The 22,433-nt window shown below is 41.1% G+C and overlaps 1 protein-coding gene across 2 annotated transcripts in view; it reads right to left on the reverse strand.

Annotated features, from left to right (window-relative positions):
- The window catches only part of LOC122560639 (SEC14-like protein 5), a 37,218-nt gene that overhangs the window by 13,348 nt on the left and 1,437 nt on the right, over positions 1 to 22,433 (reverse strand). For both annotated transcript variants that reach the window (XM_087997869.1, XM_043711493.2), the window contains exons 2-9: positions 20,577 to 20,646; positions 9,807 to 9,956; positions 8,911 to 9,042; positions 8,319 to 8,447; positions 7,108 to 7,348; positions 6,344 to 6,456; positions 3,118 to 3,307; positions 1,424 to 1,512 (exon numbers count right to left, since the gene is read on the reverse strand). In XM_087997869.1, the coding sequence (XP_087853995.1) occupies positions 1,424 to 1,512; positions 3,118 to 3,307; positions 6,344 to 6,456; positions 7,108 to 7,348; positions 8,319 to 8,447; positions 8,911 to 9,042; positions 9,807 to 9,956; positions 20,577 to 20,639 (1,107 nt within the window). In that variant the 5' untranslated portion in view covers positions 20,640 to 20,646. The remainder of the gene's footprint in view (positions 1 to 1,423; positions 1,513 to 3,117; positions 3,308 to 6,343; positions 6,457 to 7,107; positions 7,349 to 8,318; positions 8,448 to 8,910; positions 9,043 to 9,806; positions 9,957 to 20,576; positions 20,647 to 22,433) is intronic.

Raw genomic sequence — 22,433 nt, forward strand, 5'->3', positions numbered from 1 at the left:
CACCTGATCAGGTCCTGGGGATTTATCCACTTTTATGAGTTTCAAGACATCCAGCACTTCCTCCTCTGTAATATGGACATTTTTTCAAGATGTGACCATCAATTTCCCTACATTCTATATCTTCCATATCCTTTTCCACAGTAAATACTGATGCAAAATACTAGTTTAGTATCTCCCCCATTTTCTGCAGTTTCACACAAAGGTCACCTTGCTGATCTTTGAGGGGCCCTATTCTCTCCCTAGTTACCCTTTTGTCCTTAGTGTATTTGTAAAAACTCTTTGGATGCTCCTTAATTCTATTTGCCAAAGCTATCTCATGTCCCCTTTTTGCCCTCCTGATTTCCCTCTTAAGTATACTCCTACTGTCTTAATAATCCTCTGAGGATTCACTTGATCTATCCTGTCTATACTTATTACACATTAAGACTAAAAATTACAATACATGGTAACCAGAGACGTACCATCTTAATGCTTTATTATGGAAAGAGTCGTGGCTAATACTAGTCAAGAGTGCGGTGCTGGAAAAGCACAGCAGGTCAGGCAGCATCCGAGGAGCAGGCAAATCGACATTTTGGGCAAAAGGTCTTCATCAGGAAAATGCTTTTCTGTGTATGTTTCTCTCTTCCTACCCAAATAACTCCACCCACGTTATGCACTATGAGAATACCTCTGTGACATAATTGTAAAGTTGCTCCAGGATCCTAAAACCATACACAATGAATTTTGAATTCTGAACAGAAATGCAGAGAGATGCTGAACATTTGGATAAAGGAGAAAAAAATCTTTGCAGTAAATTGGCTCTGTTGCTGTAGTAAGGTATCATCAGATTAATAATCCAGACAATGAGAGTTCACATCCTATCATAAACCTTCTTCCTGTTTAAAAAATAAATCTGTTCTAGTCAGTGTTTTAAACCAGCCTTAGAGAACCATACATGGCAGATTAACCAAAATTATATTGAAATTAATATGGTTATATTCTGTGGACAGATTTCATAGACTGGTCTTGTATTTTCTAAAGTATAGAAGATTAAGGGATGATCTAATTTAATTAGTTCAAATCATCCCAAGATTGTGCAAATAGAGAGAGGCTATTTCCTTCAATGAAGAAGTACAGAACAAGGGGGTATAATTTTAAAATTAGAGCCAGGCCTTTCAGTATTGATGCCAGGAATACTTCCTCCCACAAAGGGTAGTGTAAATATGGACATGTTTCTGTCAAAAAGCTGTTAGGTGTCAGTGCAAATTTCAGAACTCAGATTAATGGGTTTTATAAGATATTAAAACTAAATAAAGTTGATACCTAATTGAATGACAAAATAAACCCGAGGGGCTGAATGGCCTCCTCATTTTTTATGTTTCAGTGAATAACACTGGCCAAGGATTACTAAGCACTCTTGACTAAATATCACTGACTCACTTACATGTCGTAGAATGGCCTCCTCCCCCACGGCTTTCAGCAGCCCCTTTGTGTCCATCTGTCCCAGCCGCAGGATATACAATGGCCGGCCATCTTGGTCATGGAAAAAGAAGGAAATCAAGGTTTGTGTGCAAAGCTGCAGCCCCAGCACAAGATCCCCAAAAATGATCAGCTTGTCACTGATTGGCTACTAGTAACCCTCCAGAAGTAGACAGGTAGCTGCTTGGCACCACCTTAAGGAATATGAGTGTTGTGTTGAAATGTTTATAATACGTATATATTATAACTTTTGAAAGCTGACTATTAAATTAGAGGCAAGAGGAATTTTGTTCAGTTCCACGAAGGTATTTTAAAAGGCCTGAAAGTAATTCTAGAACAGTAACCTAAATATATCACTGCTAAAAAATCATATGACTGCTTGGACGAACCCTATAGTATGACTTGATAAGATGTTGATGCTGGCCATTTTGATTTCTGATCAGAAGAATCAAGATTTTCAGTTCAGTTTAGAAGAGCCTGAAGTTCATTTCAGAGGGTGGAAGAATTTCTTCGAGCAGGGCAACCAGGTTTTTTCCAGTTCAGAGGAACCAGTCACCTCAACAAAAGTCTGTGTAGTTTCCAAGGCAGAAGAACTAGTATAAAAGTCTTAAAGTTGTTAGAACTGAGAAAGTTTAGGCTCTCAGAATTGTGAAGGGTTCACACCCGAGACTCAGAAATAAATTGTAAAATTATCTCCACAGTCAATGGAAAAGAACCTGAAAGGAGTCAGTTAAGTTGAAACTTAAGGAGTTGAGATAAGGTTGTAATTTCTGTGGATTTCATTCCCCGGAAAAGTGTTAGGAAACAGGTTGAGATTTTATTTTGCTTTTTGTGTTAGGGTCTTTCTAATCTGTCTGCTATATCTATAAAAATTGGTTTGTTTGTGTTTTTATCTCTCTTTTGTGTAATAAACTTATGTTCTGCTGTTAAGGAACATCTGTAGTCTCACATGAAAATGTCTCAACAAGTAACCACCATGTTAACTAAAAGGAAATTAATTACTTGATCCATCAAGTCAAAGTTCATTCTGGGATTTGACTTGTTCCATGGTACCATCAGCTGGGATCATAATAATGGGTTAACAAGTACCAGTATTATCAATGATTTTGTGGGGTTTTTACTCGATTTTCTGTGACCATTGAAGAGGAATTGCCCATTGGTCAAAGGAATTTTGCCTTTGTCTTCAAGGCAAAACGCGGGAGTCTGGTAATGAAATGGGTATAAATAGGCTGAACCTGGGACAGGTTTGACAAACCATACTTCTCAATCCTATTATTCTCATACTTTCATGTAATGAAGGCTGTACCTTTCATTTAAATCCACAGCACACAGAATTGTCAAACAAAATACTGAACAATGACAATGACAATGACACCACTTGCATACAGACCCTCACAAAATCTTGCTGTTTGACATGGAGGCAACATAAACCCCAGTCTACAAGCAATGTCTAAAAAGGCAAATGTTCAATTAACAGGAAAAGAACAAGGGAGGAGCCACTAATATTTTGAATCTATGTTCCAGTATTAACCCTGAATCCTCCCACATTCCATGAGAGTGGAGTCACACTGGGACTTCAATGTAAGAGGCGGCCGTTGGACCACTCCCATTGAGCTAAAGCTTGGCTCCTAGTAAAGAGTAAATAGCCTGAAGGATTACCTCTGTCATGATAATGCCAGCCTCCTGTATAATAGTCAACCAGTACTTGTGGTGGTCTCCACACCTGGAGAATGTAATCCACCTGGTATTGTTTGCGCCAGGTAAGTGATTGACACAAGATCTCTCGTGCCTTTTCAATATTGAAATCCCGAGCCCGCAGGAAACGCAAAATATGTTCATCTTTGGGAATCTGGAAAACACAACAGCAACAGATTCTGTTATCACTGCCTTCATGGCATTTACATCATTTGTTGGGTTCACAACTCAACACTATTCACTACAATACTCAGAGACCCACCAGCACAACATTTTAAAAGGCTTATTCATTCACTGAACAGATGATCTGCTTATACAACAACATTCAGTCTACATACTAGTATTGCCCCTGCATCAATGCAGATAAAGGACTCCTGATGGTACAGTCAAGTCATCCTTCTGTTGAAATTGAGGGCTCTGCACATAAGAAATCTGATTCATTATTAACACATCATTGGAGACTTCATTTTGAAAGTACAGCAAGCTTGAAATCCAAACCGTTCTGCAAAATGTTATTCGTTTCAACTCACTCACTCTGAGGCAAGGCCACAGAAAAGACAAGTCTCAATTCCCTCCTGACTTTGATTAGTTCAGAAGCTACTTACCCTGTCCAGTGAAGTTTTTGTAACATTCAAGGGAACAAATTAGTTAAATGACACATCAAACACATGCAAATCATTGAAACACATATGTATGTGCTCCTCTGATTCCTTGTGCATTTATGGGCATGTTTATCAGGTTTTGAGTGTGTTTAATGATTGAGTGCAGGTTTTCCTGAATGCATGTACATTCAATAGATGATCTTCAGGAAGAGGTTCAAATAAATGGGTCTATGTCCTCCTGATGACCAGCAAATGAGAGACTAAGATGAATAAAAGACTGTTATTGGCACAGAGGATGCCATGTAAGGATGTCCATCCAAGCCATTAAATTTTATCCAATGAGACAACACATTAAGAGAAAGCTAAGGCTTTTCTGCTTAGAAATTTAAGGAGACATATCAGATGTTGACTAGAGGACACAGCAACAGTTGAATTTGAATCCATCTTCCAAATATTACACACTAACTCTACCAGGCAATGCTAAACTCTGACTCGCGCTGACATGCAGCAAATACACACACAGAAAATATTACCTTTTCTGGCTTCCATTCACCTGCCTCAGACTATAAAGAGCACAGAGAAAGACATGACTTAAGGTGCGGTCTTTTGACTGAGATGAAGACAGAATTCCAAAATTAATTCACACACGTCATTGCTCAGTGTTAATAAAGCAATCCATCGGTGTACTTGCATCGAGCACCTTTTGCTTTAGGCTATCTCTTCCTAAAATGAACTAGGTAAATCTCTAGAAAATTCAAATGTTGAAGGGAATGTGTCAAAATTCCAAATATTCAGGTACCTAACAAAGATCTTAACCATTCATCAGGCTTATTTATTCTTCCATAAAATAAGGAACTGCTGGTGCTAGATCTGAAGAAAGGTCACTGGACTCGAAATGTTAACTCTGATTTTCCCCACAGATGCTGCCTAATCTGCCAAGTTTCTGCAGAAATTTTTGTTTTTGTTTCATTTTCTCTTCTGCCTATTTTAACATTCCGACACTATTTCTGGACATGGATGTAAGTGGTTAAACCTCAATATAGTCAGGATGTCCTGATCTAGGCTCAAAAAAGACCCTTCCACCATGATTACAGCATGGATACATGGATACATTTATCCTGCCACTCCTACGTCTTGGTTCTAGCTCTAAGGAAGGTTCGGGACACATTGTATTTCCCAGTCACCAAGATTCAGGATCCATTTTGTCTATGCATGAGCTATCCTAGAGTTCCTGGATACACTGTACCCATGTTAAATGTCCAAAGCCATGCTACTTACATATACATGTCCAGAGCCAATTTCAATAATATCCTAGAGATCCAAACCCTATGTACGTGTATGAGATACTCTAGAATCATTCCTTTCAGTGTACTTGATGTGGTAGAAAATAAACAAAAATTAAATAACTTTTCATAACTGCATGACATCCAAATGCCATTTATAGTCAACTAAGTATTTATGAAAAGTACTCACTATCCCAGTGTAGGAATTGTGGCAGTCAATGTACATATAAACAAACAAAATAAAAGCAGCAGTGGGCCATTCAGTTCCTCTAGCCTGCTCCACCATTCAGTAACTCATGTCTGATCTGATTGTGACTTCAACACCACATTCCTCCCTAACCCTGATTGCATTTTTCTCCCTTGTTAATCAAGATCTGCCTCTCTTAAAAGTATTCCATGATCCTGCCTCCACTGCTCTGTGGGGAAGAGAATTCCAAAGACTGATGACTTCCTGAGAAAGAAAATTTCCCTATCTCCATTCTAAATGGGAGAACCCTCTAATTATAAACTGAATTCCCTAGTTCCTTTTAACACTCTTTCAATAAATATCTAGTTAAGTCACCTCGGGGACTTCTATGTTTCCATAAGATCACCTTACATTCTTAAAAATCTCCAGATGCTACAAATACAATGAACTTATTTCCTAGGTTAAAAGTGTACCCACTGGAACTATGCACTACAAATTCTGGAGGTCCTGCATGTATTTTGTCTAAGAAAACATAAGTTTCTGGCAAACAGGCATGATTTTGTCAGGAGACAATGACAATTGGGAATCTGTTCAGCATCACTTGTTGTTTGTGCTTTTTACAAGAGTATGTCTTCTAATAACATAACAAAGTTTACTGCTGGCACTATGGTATGTATTCAGGTGCTGAGTATAAGAGGGAATGAATTCAAAGAGAACAGACCAATTAAGGGGAAGGTTTAGGGAATAGAGTGAATTTTTAATACAACAGATTAGGAAAGTGCAATCACGTAAACAATATCCAGGTCTCAGCTGCAAAACGTTTGAAAAGAAAATAACGTGTGGGCGATGATTGACAGCTCACTGGAATATCTAAAGACCAGAATGTAATTCTTAGTGTGGATAATCATCAATGATGTTATGGTTCAGGAAACTGACTATCTGTTTTAACACACTTATGAGGTCATGTTTTAATTGTAACACCCATGTCCTCAAGCTCAAAATTTTCAAGACCTAAGGAAATCAGTTTTGCTCACTTATCAACTAATGTTTGATTTGTTTAATTGTATTGACTTTTGTTGAGCAGAGATAGCTTTAGCCTTGTCATGCCCATCACATACCTTGCCTTTGTGTGTTTCTTGGAGCCACTGTCGAAGCTGGATCAGGCAGCTCTCTTGCATGGGGGTCAGTTGCCCCAGGTAGCGTTCAATGTAATCAGCATCGAGCTTGTCGGCTAAAAAACATGGATATATCCAATGCTGACTGTTGTCACTGAAGAATTCAATAGACAATATTATTTATTGCGATCTGTGCACTAAAAAAGTGTCTCATAGGAAGCTATTTTGGAACGTTTAAATCTTAAAATATTTAAACCTGGTCATTTCACTTGAGTTTTCTATCTGCTGATCCCATTGTGCTTTGGCAAAGGGAAGTAATTTTCCAAAGCAAACAGAGGAGTGGGACTACTTGGATCACTCTTTCAAAGAGTCATTGAAGACATGACAGGCCAAGTGACCTCCTTATGAGATGTATCAGTCTACAAGGTTGTTGCTGTAATTCAGATCAAACTGAGTTTCTAGCTTTAAGAATCATGCTCGTGACACACACAAACACAAGGGTATATTGCCACTGTACATCACTGCCATTATGCTAGATTAGTCTCATGCAATGAGTGACCCACTGTTTTGCAAAACCATTAACAATTTATATATTTACATATTGAATAGTTGAAACCTATTCAAAGTTGCAAAGATAAAGTTTGGTCCTTTGTTCTTTAATAGTGCCAGTAGTTCGCCATACACATTAAACTGTTATGTTTCTATGTTACTTGAAACTTATCTGCCTGGGAAGTGAAAAATATCATACTCTGAGTGCAGAAACCTACCATCTGGTGTTATGGGCAATGTCTCCTGCCCACACAGGCTAGTCAATGGTTCTTTGGTACTGCAATGTGCCAGGAGCTCCGATGACTCTACCCTGAGATCCGGCAATGGTGCCATTGCTGGTCGGCTGTTCTCTGGCATTGTTTCTGTTGTGGCGACAGTCACACGAGGAGTCCAGCGGGGAATGTGTTTGACACCCTGTGCAGTCAGTTCATTCAGGTAGTGTTCAATAACTTCTTTACCCTGAAATGTGACGGAACTGGCTATAAATACTGTGCCTTACATTTCATAAAGGTTTAGATTAGCAGCACTAAAGCACTTTGGGCAACAACCATTCAGCACTGAAACAGTAGAAAGTATTTTCCTTATTGCTGCTCACTAATTTACAAACAGCTAAATTGTCATATTCACGCAGAGGATACAGCTTTATCAAGTGTTTATGTCCAGCTCCTGGAATTGAGCCTTTAATCTAGGCTGCAGTACTGAGGAGGTGCTGTATTGTTGGAGCTGCTGTCTTTCAAGTGAGATGCAAAACGAAGGCCTCAATTGCCTTCTCAGGTGGATGTTAAATATCCCACAGTCACAGTTTTAAAGCAGAACAGTGGGGCTCTCCCTGGTATGCTTGATAACATTTATGCTGGAAGCAGCACTACTTACACAGATTTACTGGTCATCCATTCATTTATTGTTTGTGATATTTTGTTGTACCCAAAGTCAAAGAAAAGCAGCATCGAATTCAGCTGCAGTGCCCCTGTATCTGAATAACTTGCCATTTATGCTCACTCATGAGAAGTGGGCACTGAGTGTGATGTCCAAACATTGTTGTCATAGGTGAAGTGTATCCTGAATGCAATTCAACAGACTGGACTTGCCCAGTTAAGTCCTGACAAATGTTCTAAGGAGTGGACATGGCCTGCTGATTTAAAGATGTGGCTGAAATCAGCCCCTCAGACGAGTTGAACAGACTGAATGCCTTGAATAGAACTAAACTGCTGGTAAACAGGCAACTCATGTTGTTTGAACCAGAACTAAGTATGCATCAAATCCACTTCAAAAAGGCCAGTACAGACAGAAAATATCCATCAGAGATTCTGGGCTACATTTGAGTCTAGATCCAGTAATGTACTGTCTGTCCACATTCCTGTCAGCCCTCAACTTCCTGCCCTCCAACTCAGTCACTGAAGACAGAGGGTAGAACAGGAAAGTCTCTTACCCTTTTGATGTTGGAGGTGTACTGTCTCATTGCAATCTTTTCCACTGTGCTTTCAAACCCAAAGAAAGATCTGATGTCCAGCGATGCAGACTGCTCAAAACAAGTCCATTCCTCATTGTCAGGATGAACCTGGGAAATCAACACAGACACATTTAAAATTAATATCCAGGGAATTCTCCACTCAGCACCAGCACTAGCCCAGCTGCCCATCCATATAAAAACTGTTGGTTCCATTGCATGGGAATAGTACATGCTGACAGTGTTTAGACAATATGCAGACAAACTGTAGGCAGATTAAACAAACTGTAACCAACCAAATTGGAAACCAACAGTAAGTATGATTAGTGTACAAAGTACACCATCTTAATAAAGCATCTTTAACACAAGTAAACATCCCAAGATGCTTCACAGGAGCAATGTGAATATACAACAAAATATGACACTAAGCCACCTAAGGAACTCTTAGGGCAGGCTTTTAAAGAGAGGAGCAGCTCCTCACAGAAAGAGAAAATGATTGAGGTGCACAAAGATTTGGGATTTTAAAATGCAGTGTGATAAAGCATGACTCTTAAATGCAAATTCTGCAACTCACTCTGTAACTGCAGACCTCATTGACGATGACCCTGTTAGAAAATGTCTCATTGTGAGCCTCGATCAGTAGTGTGCGCTCCTTCCAGTTCACTGTGTTCTTCTGTATGAAGGAAACATATTCCACTCCTGCAATCTGCAATCACAGATGGTACACCATAGTCAGACAAGGGAGTATGGCAAGAGTTATTTCAACTTGTTTCATTACCAAGCACAGAAACAAGTCACAGGAAAGCTCAGACAAATCAAACTATTTTCAAACAAAGCACATTGCTTTACCAATCCAAAACTGGAAATACAGCCCAGCCCTGCCCAACATAGGTCATAGAATAATAGAATGATGTAGCAGATAAGGAGACCATTCAGCCTATAATACCTCAATATTTACAAGATGAGATTAAATAATGTTTTGATTTTGAAGTTTTCCTCCTTATTTTAAAATATTTACATGGCCTCACCTATACTTATCTCCTTAGTCTCTTGCAACCTCACAATCTCCAAAGTGCTTTATCTTTGAAAGCTTCATCAAATCAGACCGATCCTATCGCTAATTTATTTTTATGAAGAAAGTTCTCTTCCATTTTGAAAGTTGCTCTTCTGTCTGCTTTCATTTCCCTCTCAGGCAATGCATTCCAGTTCAGAACAACTTTCTACATGGAAATAAATGTCTGATACTCTCAATCTAGAACAGGTTTAATGTTCCCAAACTAGATCAGATACTCCCAACCCAGCAGGGGTCCAATATTTCCAGCTCAGCACAGATCCATCACTTCAATCTTCATCCAGCAGGAGTCTGATTGATTCCAGGCCAGGTCAGCCAGACAAAGCTGTTCTTTGTGAAAGTTTTTCTGTAAGACCACAGTTTGGTGATTACACAAATTGGTAAGAACATACATTCACCTTCTTCAGTAGCCTTGGTGCATCTACATTCAGCTTGCAGCTTCTCTCCACAATGTGCAGTGATTCATCTTCACTCTTGTACTCACTGAGTTTCTCACTACCCAGGAAAACTGGGATCAATGGACACGTTGGGAATCTCTTCTCATAAGCCTGGAATAGGAAGTTAATTCTTCAGAGAACAAGCAAATAAACAGAGCTCAACCCTCTGAATTCCTTGCCACTAATCATCAAATCAATCCTCAATACTCTCAATAGCTGATGAAAATACCAAATTCCCACAGTTCCACTGTTTTGTGTCAGCTGTTTGTTTTTACCAGTGAAGGCCATTCCTCTTGCTGGGGTGCAACTCAACAGTGAGCAGTGGCTGTAACCAAACCCTCAGCAATCTTCTTATGTTTGATGTTGGGCAAACAAGGATAATTTTCTGGTATTTTCAAGATGTTGTGACAACAGTGTTCCCATTGGAAATATCCCTTAATATGTGAATTAAGTGGTAGTGTGGACGAGCAATGGAGAGAGGGAAGTTAGTCCATGATGCCCTGTAGTAGGTATACTGTACCCACCTGTGAGTATCTTCTCAATATTTACAAGCTGAGATTAAACAATGCTTTCATTTTGAAGTTTTCCTCCTTATTTTAAAATATTTCCATGGCCTCACTTTTACTTATCTCCGTAGTCTCTTGCAGCCTCACAGTCTCCAAAAGATGTGTATTCCTTTAATTTTGGCCTCTTTTACATGTCTGATTTTAATTGCTCTGCCATTGCTGGCTGTGCTTTCAGTTACCAGGTGTTTAACTTTTGAACTTTCTCCCTGAACCTTCCTACCTTTATTTCCTCCTTTAAAATGTTCCTAAGGTCTACCTGTTTGTCCACACTTCCAGTCACCTGTCATAATGTCTCCTTATTTGACTCAACTTTCCAGTTTGACAATGGTCCTGTGAAAAATATTTTACTATCTTAAAGGTGTTGCTGCTTTTCTGCCCTGTTCTAGACAGATTAGATTAGATTACTTACAGTATGGAAACAGGCCCTTCGGCCCAACAAGTCCACACCAAGCGCAACCCACCCATACCCCTACATTTACCCCTTCTTACCTAACACTACGGGCAAGAGTGCTCTGGAGAAGAGTGCTCTGGAGAAACATGCAGGGTCACCTGTCTGGCTACACCTCATTCAGTAGCATCTTCACTTTTGCCAGCCATCAAATGGAGGGAAGTTTCATATTGTTCCAGCCCTTGGCCATTTCCCTTCTTTATTGAACCAACTCACTTGGTGATGTCGGGACTATTCATACCCCAAGACCTTTGCAAAGGCAAGACCAGCTGCTTGTGTCTTTGCTACCAACATGTTTACCTCCATCTTCTGTCATTTACCTATAAGTGGCTGTGCCACATTTAATTAATTATACTTCAGCAGTATTTTAGGTTTCCATTAGTCTAGCATTCAGCACTGAATGAGAACATTGCTTTATGGGTCACAATATGTAGTTGATGAGCAAAAATTAGGGACTAACCCTGAATCAGAAACTCGATGAAAGTCTCTGTGTGACAGAATGCGAATCCAATTCTTTGAGCAGGTGACTGGATCTTTATTTGCCTGAGTGATTGTGATTTCTTCACTGGGTGAGGAATGTGGAAAACTGATTTTTAAAAATGTTTTATTAATCTTGTGCTTGTTAAACAAACAAAACACTGCTTTATTACAAACTGTCAATGATTAGACAATATGCTGGAATACCTCATAAAGCTATCCTAACTTGTATCTACATGTGACACAGAATGGCCTGTGTCTGCATGTGCAAGACAGATAGACACAGAGAGAGGCTTAAGCCTGTCAATTTAGATTCACATTGTCAGAATAATTTATGCTAGCATCCTGGCATGATGCCTATTCATTGACAGCTTCTAAAAGAGGAGTGTTTGCTTTATTTAACTTGCACTATGAAAGACAGAAATATAAAAACACTCCTTATGAGTATGGGATAGTGGGGATGAGACAGACTGACATAGCTAATCCTTCTTATTACTGAGAGAAAGCAAATGAAAGCACTGACTGCCATCTGTATGTGTGAAAGAGACATGGACAAAATACAACGTATTGTTTCATAAATATGCCACTTCTACAGTACTGTTGACATCAGATTATAGCCTCTCATCAAATACAGTTTTCTGAGGCTCAGAAAATGTTACTATAAAAGTGAAGGGAGGAAGATGCAACAGAACAATTTGAGATTCTCCTAACTGGTTTACAAGTATGGAGAGAACTGGTAGACTTTTGCTATTATACGCTAAGATCCTCTCCTCTCCTAAACAAGATGATCGCAGACAATGGATCCCTGTGTAAAGTGCAGCAGGCGCATCTGTTCTGTAGGATGACAGAAGGAGCACATGGCTGTGCTCACAATAGGTTGCTGTGTGATATTTACATACTCTGGGACACAGAGTGGCACTGCTGGCTCTGATTGTTCATTTCGAATAGGTGCCTTGAAAATATCTCCCTCTAGTATTGTTTATGGATACCCAGAACATTCCTGTACCCTGCAAAAGAGGGCATTTCATCATGTATCACTTGAGAAGGCATTCAACCTAGGGATAAAAAGACAAGTGATAGTTGTAGGGGATTCTATAATTAGGGGGATTGATAGTATCCTTTGCAAGCTGGATCAGGAGCCCTGCATAGTGTATTGCCTGTTCGGTGCCAGGGTGCAGGACATCTCTGACCTGCTTGAAAGAATATTGGAGTGGGAGGGGGAGGATCCAGTTTTGTGGTCCATGTTGGGACAAACAATATAGGCAAGGCTAGGAAGGAGGACCTGTTTGGGGATTATCAAGCAGGAGGATCGAAATTACAGAACATGTCCTTGAGGGTCATAATCTCCTGATTACTGCCTGAGCAATGTGCAAATTGGCTTAGGGATAAGAAAATTAGGGACATAAACACATGGCTAAGGGAGTGGCTTAGGAAAGAAGGGTTCCATTTCATGAGGCATTGGCATCAGTTTTGGAACTGGGGGTATCTGTACCGATGGGACAGTCTCCACCTGAACTGATCTGGAACCGGCGTCCTAGCGAAAAGGATAAATACGGTGATCACTAGGACTTTAAACAAGTGAGTCAGGGGGGAAGGGAAAGGGAAAGCAGCAGTAATTATGATTATAAGTAAAAAGGTAAGCAGCAGGAGGGTTTAAGTTCAAGCCAGACTAAGAAAGAAGTAAAAAGGAAGGATAACTGTGGAGATATTAGTAAAGATGTTAGAAATCATGACAGTAAGAAAGATAGCATAAGAGCATTTTACCTGAATGCTCGTAGCATTCGTAACAAGGTTGATGAGTTAACGGCACAAATCATCACGAATGAACATGATTTAGTAGCCATAACGGAGGTATGGTTACAGGATGGTTACGACTGGGAGTTAAATATCCCGGGGTATCAGACTATTTGGAAGGACAGGCAGGAAGGTAAGGGAGGTGGTGTAGCTCTGATATTCAAGGATGACATCAGGGCGGTGCTGAGAGATGATATAGGTTCTATGGAGAATAAGGTTGAATGCATTTGGGTGGGAATTAGAAATTCTAAGAAGAAAAAGTCACTGATAGATGTAGTCTTTAGGCCACCAAATAATAACATCACATTGGGGTGGGCAATAAACAAAGAAATAACGGCGGCACGGTGGTACAGTGGTTAGCACTGCTGCCTCACAGCTCCAGAGACCCGGGTTCAATTCCCGACTCAGGCGACTGACTGTGTAGAGTTTGCACATTCTCCCCGTGTCTGCGTGGGTTTCCTCCGGGTGCTCTGGTTTCCTCCCACAGTCCAAAGATGTGCACGTCAGGTGAATTGGTCATGCTAAATTTCCCGTAGTGTTAGGTAAAGGGGTAAATGTACGGGAATGGGTGGGTTACGCTTCGGCGGGTCGGTGTGAACTTGTTGGGCCGAAGGGCCTGTTTCCACACTGTAAGTAATCTAATCTAATCTAATAACTAATGCCTGTACAAACTAAAATCACAGGGGATTTTAGTCGACATGTCGATTGGTCGAACCAGCTCGGTCAGGGTAGCCTTGAGGAGGAGTTCATTTTGTGTATGTGGGATAGTTTTCTTGAACAGTATGTAATGGAATCGACGAGGGAGCAAGCTATCCTAGATCTGGTCCGGTGTTATGAGACATGAATAATTAATGAGATCATAGTTGGTATCCTCCTGAAAGGAGTGATCACAGTATGGTTGAATTTAACATACTGATAGAGAAGATAAAATCCAATACCAGGGTCCTGTCCTTAAACAAGGGAGACTACAATAGAATGAAGGAGGACTTGGCTAACGTAGACTGGAAATAAGTATTTTATGGTAGGACAGTTGACGAGCAATAAAGGACTTTCAAAGCAAATTTTTAAAGTGCTCAGCAAAAGTATATTTCAGTGAAAAGAAAGGACTGTAAGAACAGGGGTAATCTGCCATGAGAGTCTAAGGAAATAAGGGAAGCTATCAAATTGAAAGAGAAGGCATACAAAGTGGGCAAAAACAGGAGGAAACTAGAAGATTGGGAAAACTTTAAAGGTCAACAGAAAGAGCTGGAAAGTAAGATAGAACATGAGAAAAAAACTAGCACTGAATATAAAAACAGATAGCGACAGTTTCTATAAATATACAAAAAGAAAAAGACTGGCTAAAGTAAACGTTGATCCTTTAGAGGATGAGAAGGGGCAGTTGGTTATGGGATATGATGAAATGGCCGAGGCATTAAACAGGTATTTTTTATCGGTCTTCACAGTGGAGGAGGATTGATGAGGGCAGAGCAGTAGATGTGATCTATATGGACTTTAGTAAGGAGTTCGACAAGGTTCCCATGGGAGACTGGTTAGCAAGGTTAGATCTCATGGAATACAGGGAAAACTAATCATTTGGATACAGAACTGGCTCAAGGGTAGAAGGTGGTGATGGATTGTTGTTTTCCAGTCCGGAGGCCTGTGACCAGTGGAGTGCCACAAGGATCAGTGCTAGTTCCGCTATTTTTCATCATTTATATAAATGATTTGGATGTGAACATAAGAGGTATAGTTAGTAAGTTTGCAGAAGACACCAAAGTTGGAGGTGCAGTGAACAGCGAAGAAGGTTATCTTGGATTACAACAGGATCTTGATCAGATGGGCCAACAGGGTGAGGAGTGACAGATGAAGTATAATTTAGATAAATGTGAGGTGCTGCATTTTGGGAAAGCAAATCTTAGCAGGACTTATGTGCTTAATGCTAAGGTCCTAGGGAGTGTTGCTGAACAAAGAGCCCTTGGACTGCAGGTTCATAGCTCCTTGAAAGTAGAATCGCAGATAGATAGGATAGTGAAGAAAGCATTTGATATGCTTTCCTTTATTGGTCAGAGTATTGGGTACAGAAGTTGGGAGGTCATGTTGAGGCTGTACAGAACATTGGTCAGGCCACTTTTGGAATATTGCAGACTGGAAAACAGCAAATGTGATGCCACTGTTTAAAAAGGGAGGTAGATAAAAGATAGGGAATAATTCTGGTCTCCTTCCTATCGGAATGATGTTGTGAAATTTGAAAGGGTTCAGAAAAGATTTACAAGGATGTTGCCAGGGTTGGAGGATTTGAGCTATAGGGAGAGGTTGAATAGCCTGGGACTGTTTTCCCTGGAGTGTCGGAGGCTGAGGGGTGGCCTTATAGAGGTTTATAAAATCATGAGGGGCATGGATGACATAAATAGACAAAATCTTTTCCCTGGGGTGAGAGAGTGCAGTAGTAGAGGGCGTAGTTTTAGGGTGAGAGGGAAAAGATATAAAAGGGACACAAGGGGCAACTTATTCATGCAGAGGGTGGTATGAGTACAGAATGAGCTGCCAGAGGAAGTGGAGGAGGCTAGTACAATAGCAACATTTAAAAGGCATTTAGATGGGTACAGAACATAGAACATAGAACATAGAAGAATACAGCGCAGTACAGGCCCTTTGGCCCTCGATGTTGTGCCGATCCAAGCCCACCTAACCTACACTAGCCCACTATCCTCCATATGTCTATCCAATGCCCGCTTAAATGCCCATAAAGAGGGAGAGTCCACCACTGCTACTGGTATATGAAAAGAAAGGGCTTGGAGGGATATGGGCCAGGTGCTGGCAGGTGGGACTAGATTAGGTTGGGATGTCTGGTCAGCATGGACCAGTTGGACCGAAGAGTCTGTTTCCATGCTGTACATCTCTATGACTCTCTGATTCTAGGACACTATGAACATGCCAGTAATTGACAAAGAGATGAAGGTAGGTGAGGATTGGAAACAATCGTTATTACAGAAGAGGTAGTATTGGGCAAGGTAATGGAGCTAAAGATAGACAAGTCTACTGGTCCTGATGGAATGCATCTCAGGGTGCTAAAAGAGATGGCCAGAGAAATAGCAAGTGTACTGGTGGTAGTATTTCAAAATTTGCTGGACTCTAGGTCAGTTCCAGCAGATTGGAAAACAGTAAATGTGACGCCACTGTTTAAAAAGGGAGGTAGATAAAAGATGGGGAATTATAGACTGGTTAGCTTAACCTCTGTAGTGGGGAAGATGCTTGAGTCTATTATCAAGGAATAAATAGCAAGGAATCTCGATAGAAATTGTTCCGTTGGGGAGACGCAGCATGGGTTCATGAAGGGCAGGTCACCTTGACAAAAATCTTTTGGAATTCTATGAAGACATTACGACAAGGTGGACAACGGGGAGCCAGAGGATGTGGTTTGCCTAGATTTCCAAAAGGCCTTCAACAAGGTGCCGCACAAGAGGCTGTTGCATAAGATAAGGATGCATGGCATTATGGGTAAAGTATTAGTATGGTTAGAGGATTTGTTGGCTAACAGAAAGCAAAGAGTGGGGATAAATGAGTGCTATTCTGGTTGACAATCAGTAACGTGTATTGAGTACAGGAGTTGGAAGGTCATGTTGCGGCTGTACAGGACATTGGTTAGGCCACTTTTGGAATATTGAGTGCAATTCTGGTCTCCTTCCTATCAGAAAGATGTTGTGAAACTTGAAATGGTTCAGAAAAGATCTACAAGGATGTTGCCTGGGTTGGAGGATTTGAGCTATAGGGAGAGGTTGATTCAGCTGGGACTGTTTTCCCTGGAGTGTTGGAGGCTGAGGGGTGATCTTATAAAGGTTTATAAAATCATGAGAGGCAGGGCTAGGATAAATAGACAAAATCTCTTCTCTGGGGTGTGGGAGTCCAGAACTAGAGGGCATAGGGTTAGAGTGAGAGGGGAAAGATAAAAAAGAGATGTAAGGGGTAACTTATTCATGAAGAGGGTGATACATATATGGAATGAACTGCCAGAGGAGGTGGTGGAGGCTCATATAATTGCAACATTTAAAAGGCATTTGATTGGGTATATGAACAGGAAGGGTTTGGAGGGATATGGGTCGGATGCTGGCAGGTGGGGACTAGATTGGGTTGGGATATCTGGTCAGCATGGACAGGTTGGACCGAAGGGTCTTTTTCCTTGCTGTACATCTCTAAGACTCTATGACTGTATGAGTGGTGTGCCTCAGGGCTCGGCGTTGGGACTGCAATTATTCATAATTTATATAGATGATTTGGAATTGGGGTCAGATGCAGTGTACCAAGATTTGCAAATTATACTAAGATGAGTAGCAGAGCAAAATGTGCAGAGGATTGTGAAACTTTGCAGAGGAACATAGATCCTTTGGGGGAGTGGACAAAGGTCTAGCAGATGGAGTACAATGTTAATAAATGTGAAGTCAGCTATTTTGGAAGGAGTAACAGTAAAAAGGATTATTACTTAAATGGTAAAACGTTGCAGCATGCTGCTATGCAGAGGGACCTGGGTGTCCTTGTGTATGAATCACAGAGGGTTGGTCTGCAGGTACGACAAGTAATTAGGAAGGCAAATGGAATTTTGTCCATCGTTGCTAAAGGCATAGAGTTTATATGAGGTTATATTGCAGCAGTACAGGGTGCTGGTGAGGCCATACCTGGAGCACTGTGTATAGTTTTGGTCTGCTTACTTGAGAAAGGATGTACTGGCACTAGAGGGGGTGCAAAGGAGTTTCACTAGGTTAGTTCCGGAGTTGAGAGTGTTGGCTTATGAGGAGAGACTGAGATTATATTCATTGGAATTCAGAAGAATGAGGGGCGATCTTATAGAAACATAAAATTATGAAGAGAAGAGCTAAGATAGAAGTAGAGAGAATGTTTCCATTGGCAGGTGAAACTAGGACAAGAGGGCATAGCCTCAAGATTAGAGGAAGCAGATTTAGACTGAATTAAGAAGGAACTCCTTCACCCACTGAATTCCTTGCCCACTGAAGTAAACATTTTTAAAGGTAGATTCTTTCTGAACAATAATGGAATTAAAGGATATGGTGAGAGCATGACGAAGTGGATCTGAGTCAATGAAATTATCAGCCATGATGGCGCAGCACACTCGAAGAATCAGATGGCCTACTCCTGCTCCTAGTTCCTATGTTCTTACGTTTATGATAGCTCAACTAAAGCTGAGTTCACCCTCAACCAATTTCCATTCAGTTTCCAACGAGATTGACTACAATTTGTTATCAGTGTGGCTCAGCACCAAACTCAGTCATGCATTCAAGGGTTACCAGGTTAGGTCCAGTTACTGAAAGTAGAGCAGACTGAAACTCACAATTATTCTGATTTTCAGGTGTTCTATATCACAGGACTTGTGCTGGGTCAGGCTCAAAAATCTTGGCTGCTGGCATCACGGGTTCAGTACAGGATCAGAATGTACTATGTAAAGGCATGCTTTAATAATCAATATTTACTGAAGATTGGTAACTTCCACACCCTTTCTCTTTCGTTCTTAAAATATTTTGCTTACAAGATATCTTGATCACAATATTAAGGTTGCTAAAAGGAAGAGTTACTGAATGACAATGAGACAGAGTTAAGGCTAATATTAGTAGAGAAACAATCAGAGACACAGGATACTGGGAATGTGAGATTACTGAGTTACAGTGTGAGGAGGCTAGATTAATATCAGTACAGAAGGTCAGTGACACAGGGCACTTGAGATGTGAGGTTATTGTGTATCCATGTGCAAGAGGATCAAATCAGTAGTGATACGATCAGCGACATAGGGTCTGGGAGAGTATGTGGGAATGGGAGAGTGTGAGGGAATAGGAAAGTTGGTGGGAACTGGAAAAAAGGATGAAAAAAAGTACTTCGCTTTTAATATGTCAGATAACGTTTTCACTCAAAGGGAATGAAAAAAATGAATTTATGTAGCACCGTTCACAACTTCATGAGTCCCAGAGTGTTTCAAACCCAATTAAGTACTTTTGAAGCATGATAGCTGTTCTAATGTAAGAAGCATGTATGTAAAGTGTCTGTTTTTTACAGTGAAAGACATCAAGTATTGAAAGGTATTAGCTTGCCTTTGGTTCAGGAGAAGCAAGAATTGTTTTTTTTGTTTAAGAAAAGCTAATAGATTGGAAAGCTTTTGTTGGCAGTTTTCAGGAGACCAAGGTTCGATGAGGTTAAAGTCAGTTCAACACAGTTATGAAACATTCAGTGTTAGGGTTTTAATTTTAAAATTCTAGACCAGAATTGTATGGTTAGAAACCTGAAGGGATTCTTTGAAGCTAAAAAGATTTCAGCTCAGTTATGTAAATGATCAAGGAGAAGGACATTAAACTCTTAAGACTGGTACTGAAAGAAGCAATTAAGTGAAACCTGTAAATGGAACAGAAAAGGGAACTCTCTCTGATATATAAATAGACAAAAATGATAGTGGTGAGCTAGATGGGATTTTTGTCTTGAAGAGTGTTTTAAAACCTTACAAATTTTGTTACATGTAATTAACTTGAACTGTTCTATTTTATCTTAATTTCTTTTGTGCTTTATTGTTAAAACCAAATCTGCAGCATTACATGATATTTTTCACTGAAAAACCATCACATCGATTAAACCAAAATATGATCTATAAAGCAGAATTTCAATCTGGAATCTAACTTGCCCATTAGGAATATCAACAGAGATCATAACAAATGTCACAGCCAATCTATGCATAGCAAGCTCCCACAAACAGTCATGTAATAATGACTAGGTAATTTGTTTGTGCAGTGTTGAATGAAGGATAAATAAGGGCCTGAAGACACCAGGGACACCTGCCCTGCTCTTCATTAAAATAGTACCATGAGATCTTTTCCATTCAAATAAAACAAAGAACCGCAGATACTGGAGATCTGAAACAAAAATGGAAATTGCTGGAGAAACTCAGCAGGTCTGGCATCATCTGTAGGAAAAAAGGAGAGTTAACGTTCAAGTCTGGACTCAAAATGTTAACTTTTTTTTATTTATCTGGGAAGACAAACAGGGCCTCAGTTTAATATTGCATCTGAATGATGTCACCTTTCGCAGGATAACTCTCCCTTAATATTGCAATGGAATGTCAGTCTAGATTTTTTGTGATTAAGTCTCTTGAATTTACCACAGCTGATTAAAACACAATGATTCTATTCATTGAACTATGGCCGACATGCCAAATATGCTGTGGAATAAGTTAACTGTGAAAGACAATGATAGTTTGGGTTACAGAGTCAATTCGATCTATTCCTGTAACGAGCAAAATCAGAGGATATGATGGGAAGGTGAGCTTATCAATTACAGTTAAAATGTTTGTTGGACAAAAGGCCTTTACTTCTATTCTTAATTTCATTGAGCTAACAAGAACCTGTTAATTCCTAAGTACAGAAAGTGTCTTGGTGAACTAGCATCAGGGCATCTAATGTAATTATACTAACTCACCGCCATCACCATCTCAAATGTATACTTGTAGACCCGCACTGGAGATTGATATTTCTGCACCATCTTCTCTCTGCAATTTCAAACAAATCCATCACTACATAAATATAGACTGAGTCAAATTCATCATTGCTTGCATTGACTAATATTCTTACACATCATATGGCTGCTTTTAAGTTGGCTGACTCCTTTTCTTCCCAAGATTAAAGCAAATGAAGCTAACCCTGGTAGGCATACAGAATCACACAGAAGCCTGGGCAGATTGCATCTATGGTGTTACAGTCAGCTCTGCAATACCAAGACAACATATGGGGACTGTCAAGTCACTGAGGTGATGCAGAGAGACAGGGATTATCATCAGCTTTTAAACCCAGCAAAATAAAGTCCAACTTTAGAATAAAACATTTATGTAAATCGTCTTAAGTCTTCTCCTGAAATGTGTTGCCAGGCACCCCAGAAATGAACCAGTGACCTTGGGCACAGTGAGTAGGAAATATTTTTGTAGATTTTTATTCAACCAGCTGCGCGCAGTGAATAACTTCAGTCTTTTTGCATCCTACATTTAATTAAATTTTGTGGAACATGGACTGTTTCCCAGAAAGGCAGCCAGGATAAATTTGCAAAAAAAAAAATCAAAGGCTCCAATCCTGGACCTTTAAATAAACTAAAATTCAACCACATTTTGTCTTCCATTAAATTATTTGTTATTTTCTTTAGAATTGGAATCACTAATGAGACCCCTGGGCAGGACCTTCCCTTGACTAAGGTCCTCACCTGGATTAGGACTTTCACCTCAGCATGCCCTTTACCTAGGTTTGAACCTCACCTGGTCAGGACCCTCTGCAGGTCAGGACCCTCACCTAGACAGGACCCTCCCCTGGTCAGGGCCCTCACCTAGACAGGACCATCCCCTGGTCAGGACCCTATCTAGACAGGACCCTCCCCTGGTCAGGGCCCTCACCTAGACAGGACCATCCCCTGGTCAGGACCCTCACCTAGACAGGACCCTCCCCTGGTCAAGGCCCTCACCTAGACAGGACCCTCCCCTGGTCAGGGCCCTCACCTAGACAGGACCCTCCCCTGCTCAGGACCCTCACCTGGTCAGGAACCTCACCTAGACAGGAACCTCACCTAGTCAGGAGCCTCTCCTGGTCAGGACCCTCTGCTGGTCAGGTCCCTCACCTGTCAGGACCCTCACCTAGACAGGACCCTCCCCTAGTCAAGAACCTCACCTGGACAGGACCCTCCCCTGGTCAGGGCCCTCACCTAGACAGGACCCTCCCCTGCTCAGGACCCTCCCCTGGTCAGGACCATCACCTGGTCAGGAACCTCACCTAGACAGGACCCTCACCTAGTCATGAGCCTCCCCTGGTCAGGACCCTCACCTGGTCAGGACCCTCACCTGGTCAGGAACCTCACCTGGTCAGGACCCTCACCTAGACAGGACCCTCACCTAGACAGGACCCTCACCTGGTCAGGAGCCTCACCTGGTCAGGACCCTCATCTAGTCAGGAACCTCAACTAGACAGGACCCTCACCTAGTCACGAACCTCCCCTGGTCAGGACCCTCCCCTGATCAGGAACCTCACCTAGACTGGACCCTCACCTGGACAGGACCCTCACCTGGACAGGGCCCTCATCTGGACTGGACCCTCACCTGGTCAGGACCCTCACCTGGACAGGACCCTCACCTGGTCAGGACCCTCACCTGGTCAGGACCCTCACCTGGACAGGAACCTCACCTAGACAGGACCATCTCCTAGTCAGGAACTTCACCTGGTCAGGGCCATCACCTGGACAGGACCCTCACCTGGTCAGGACCCTCACCTGGTCAGGACCATCACCTGGACAGGACCCTCA

Source organism: Chiloscyllium plagiosum, unplaced genomic scaffold (assembly GCF_037043375.1).
Source record: "Chiloscyllium plagiosum isolate Xiang-an unplaced genomic scaffold, Cpla_swu_hap1 HiC_scaffold_20, whole genome shotgun sequence".
NCBI classification, from domain to species: Eukaryota; Metazoa; Chordata; class Chondrichthyes; order Orectolobiformes; family Hemiscylliidae; genus Chiloscyllium; species Chiloscyllium plagiosum.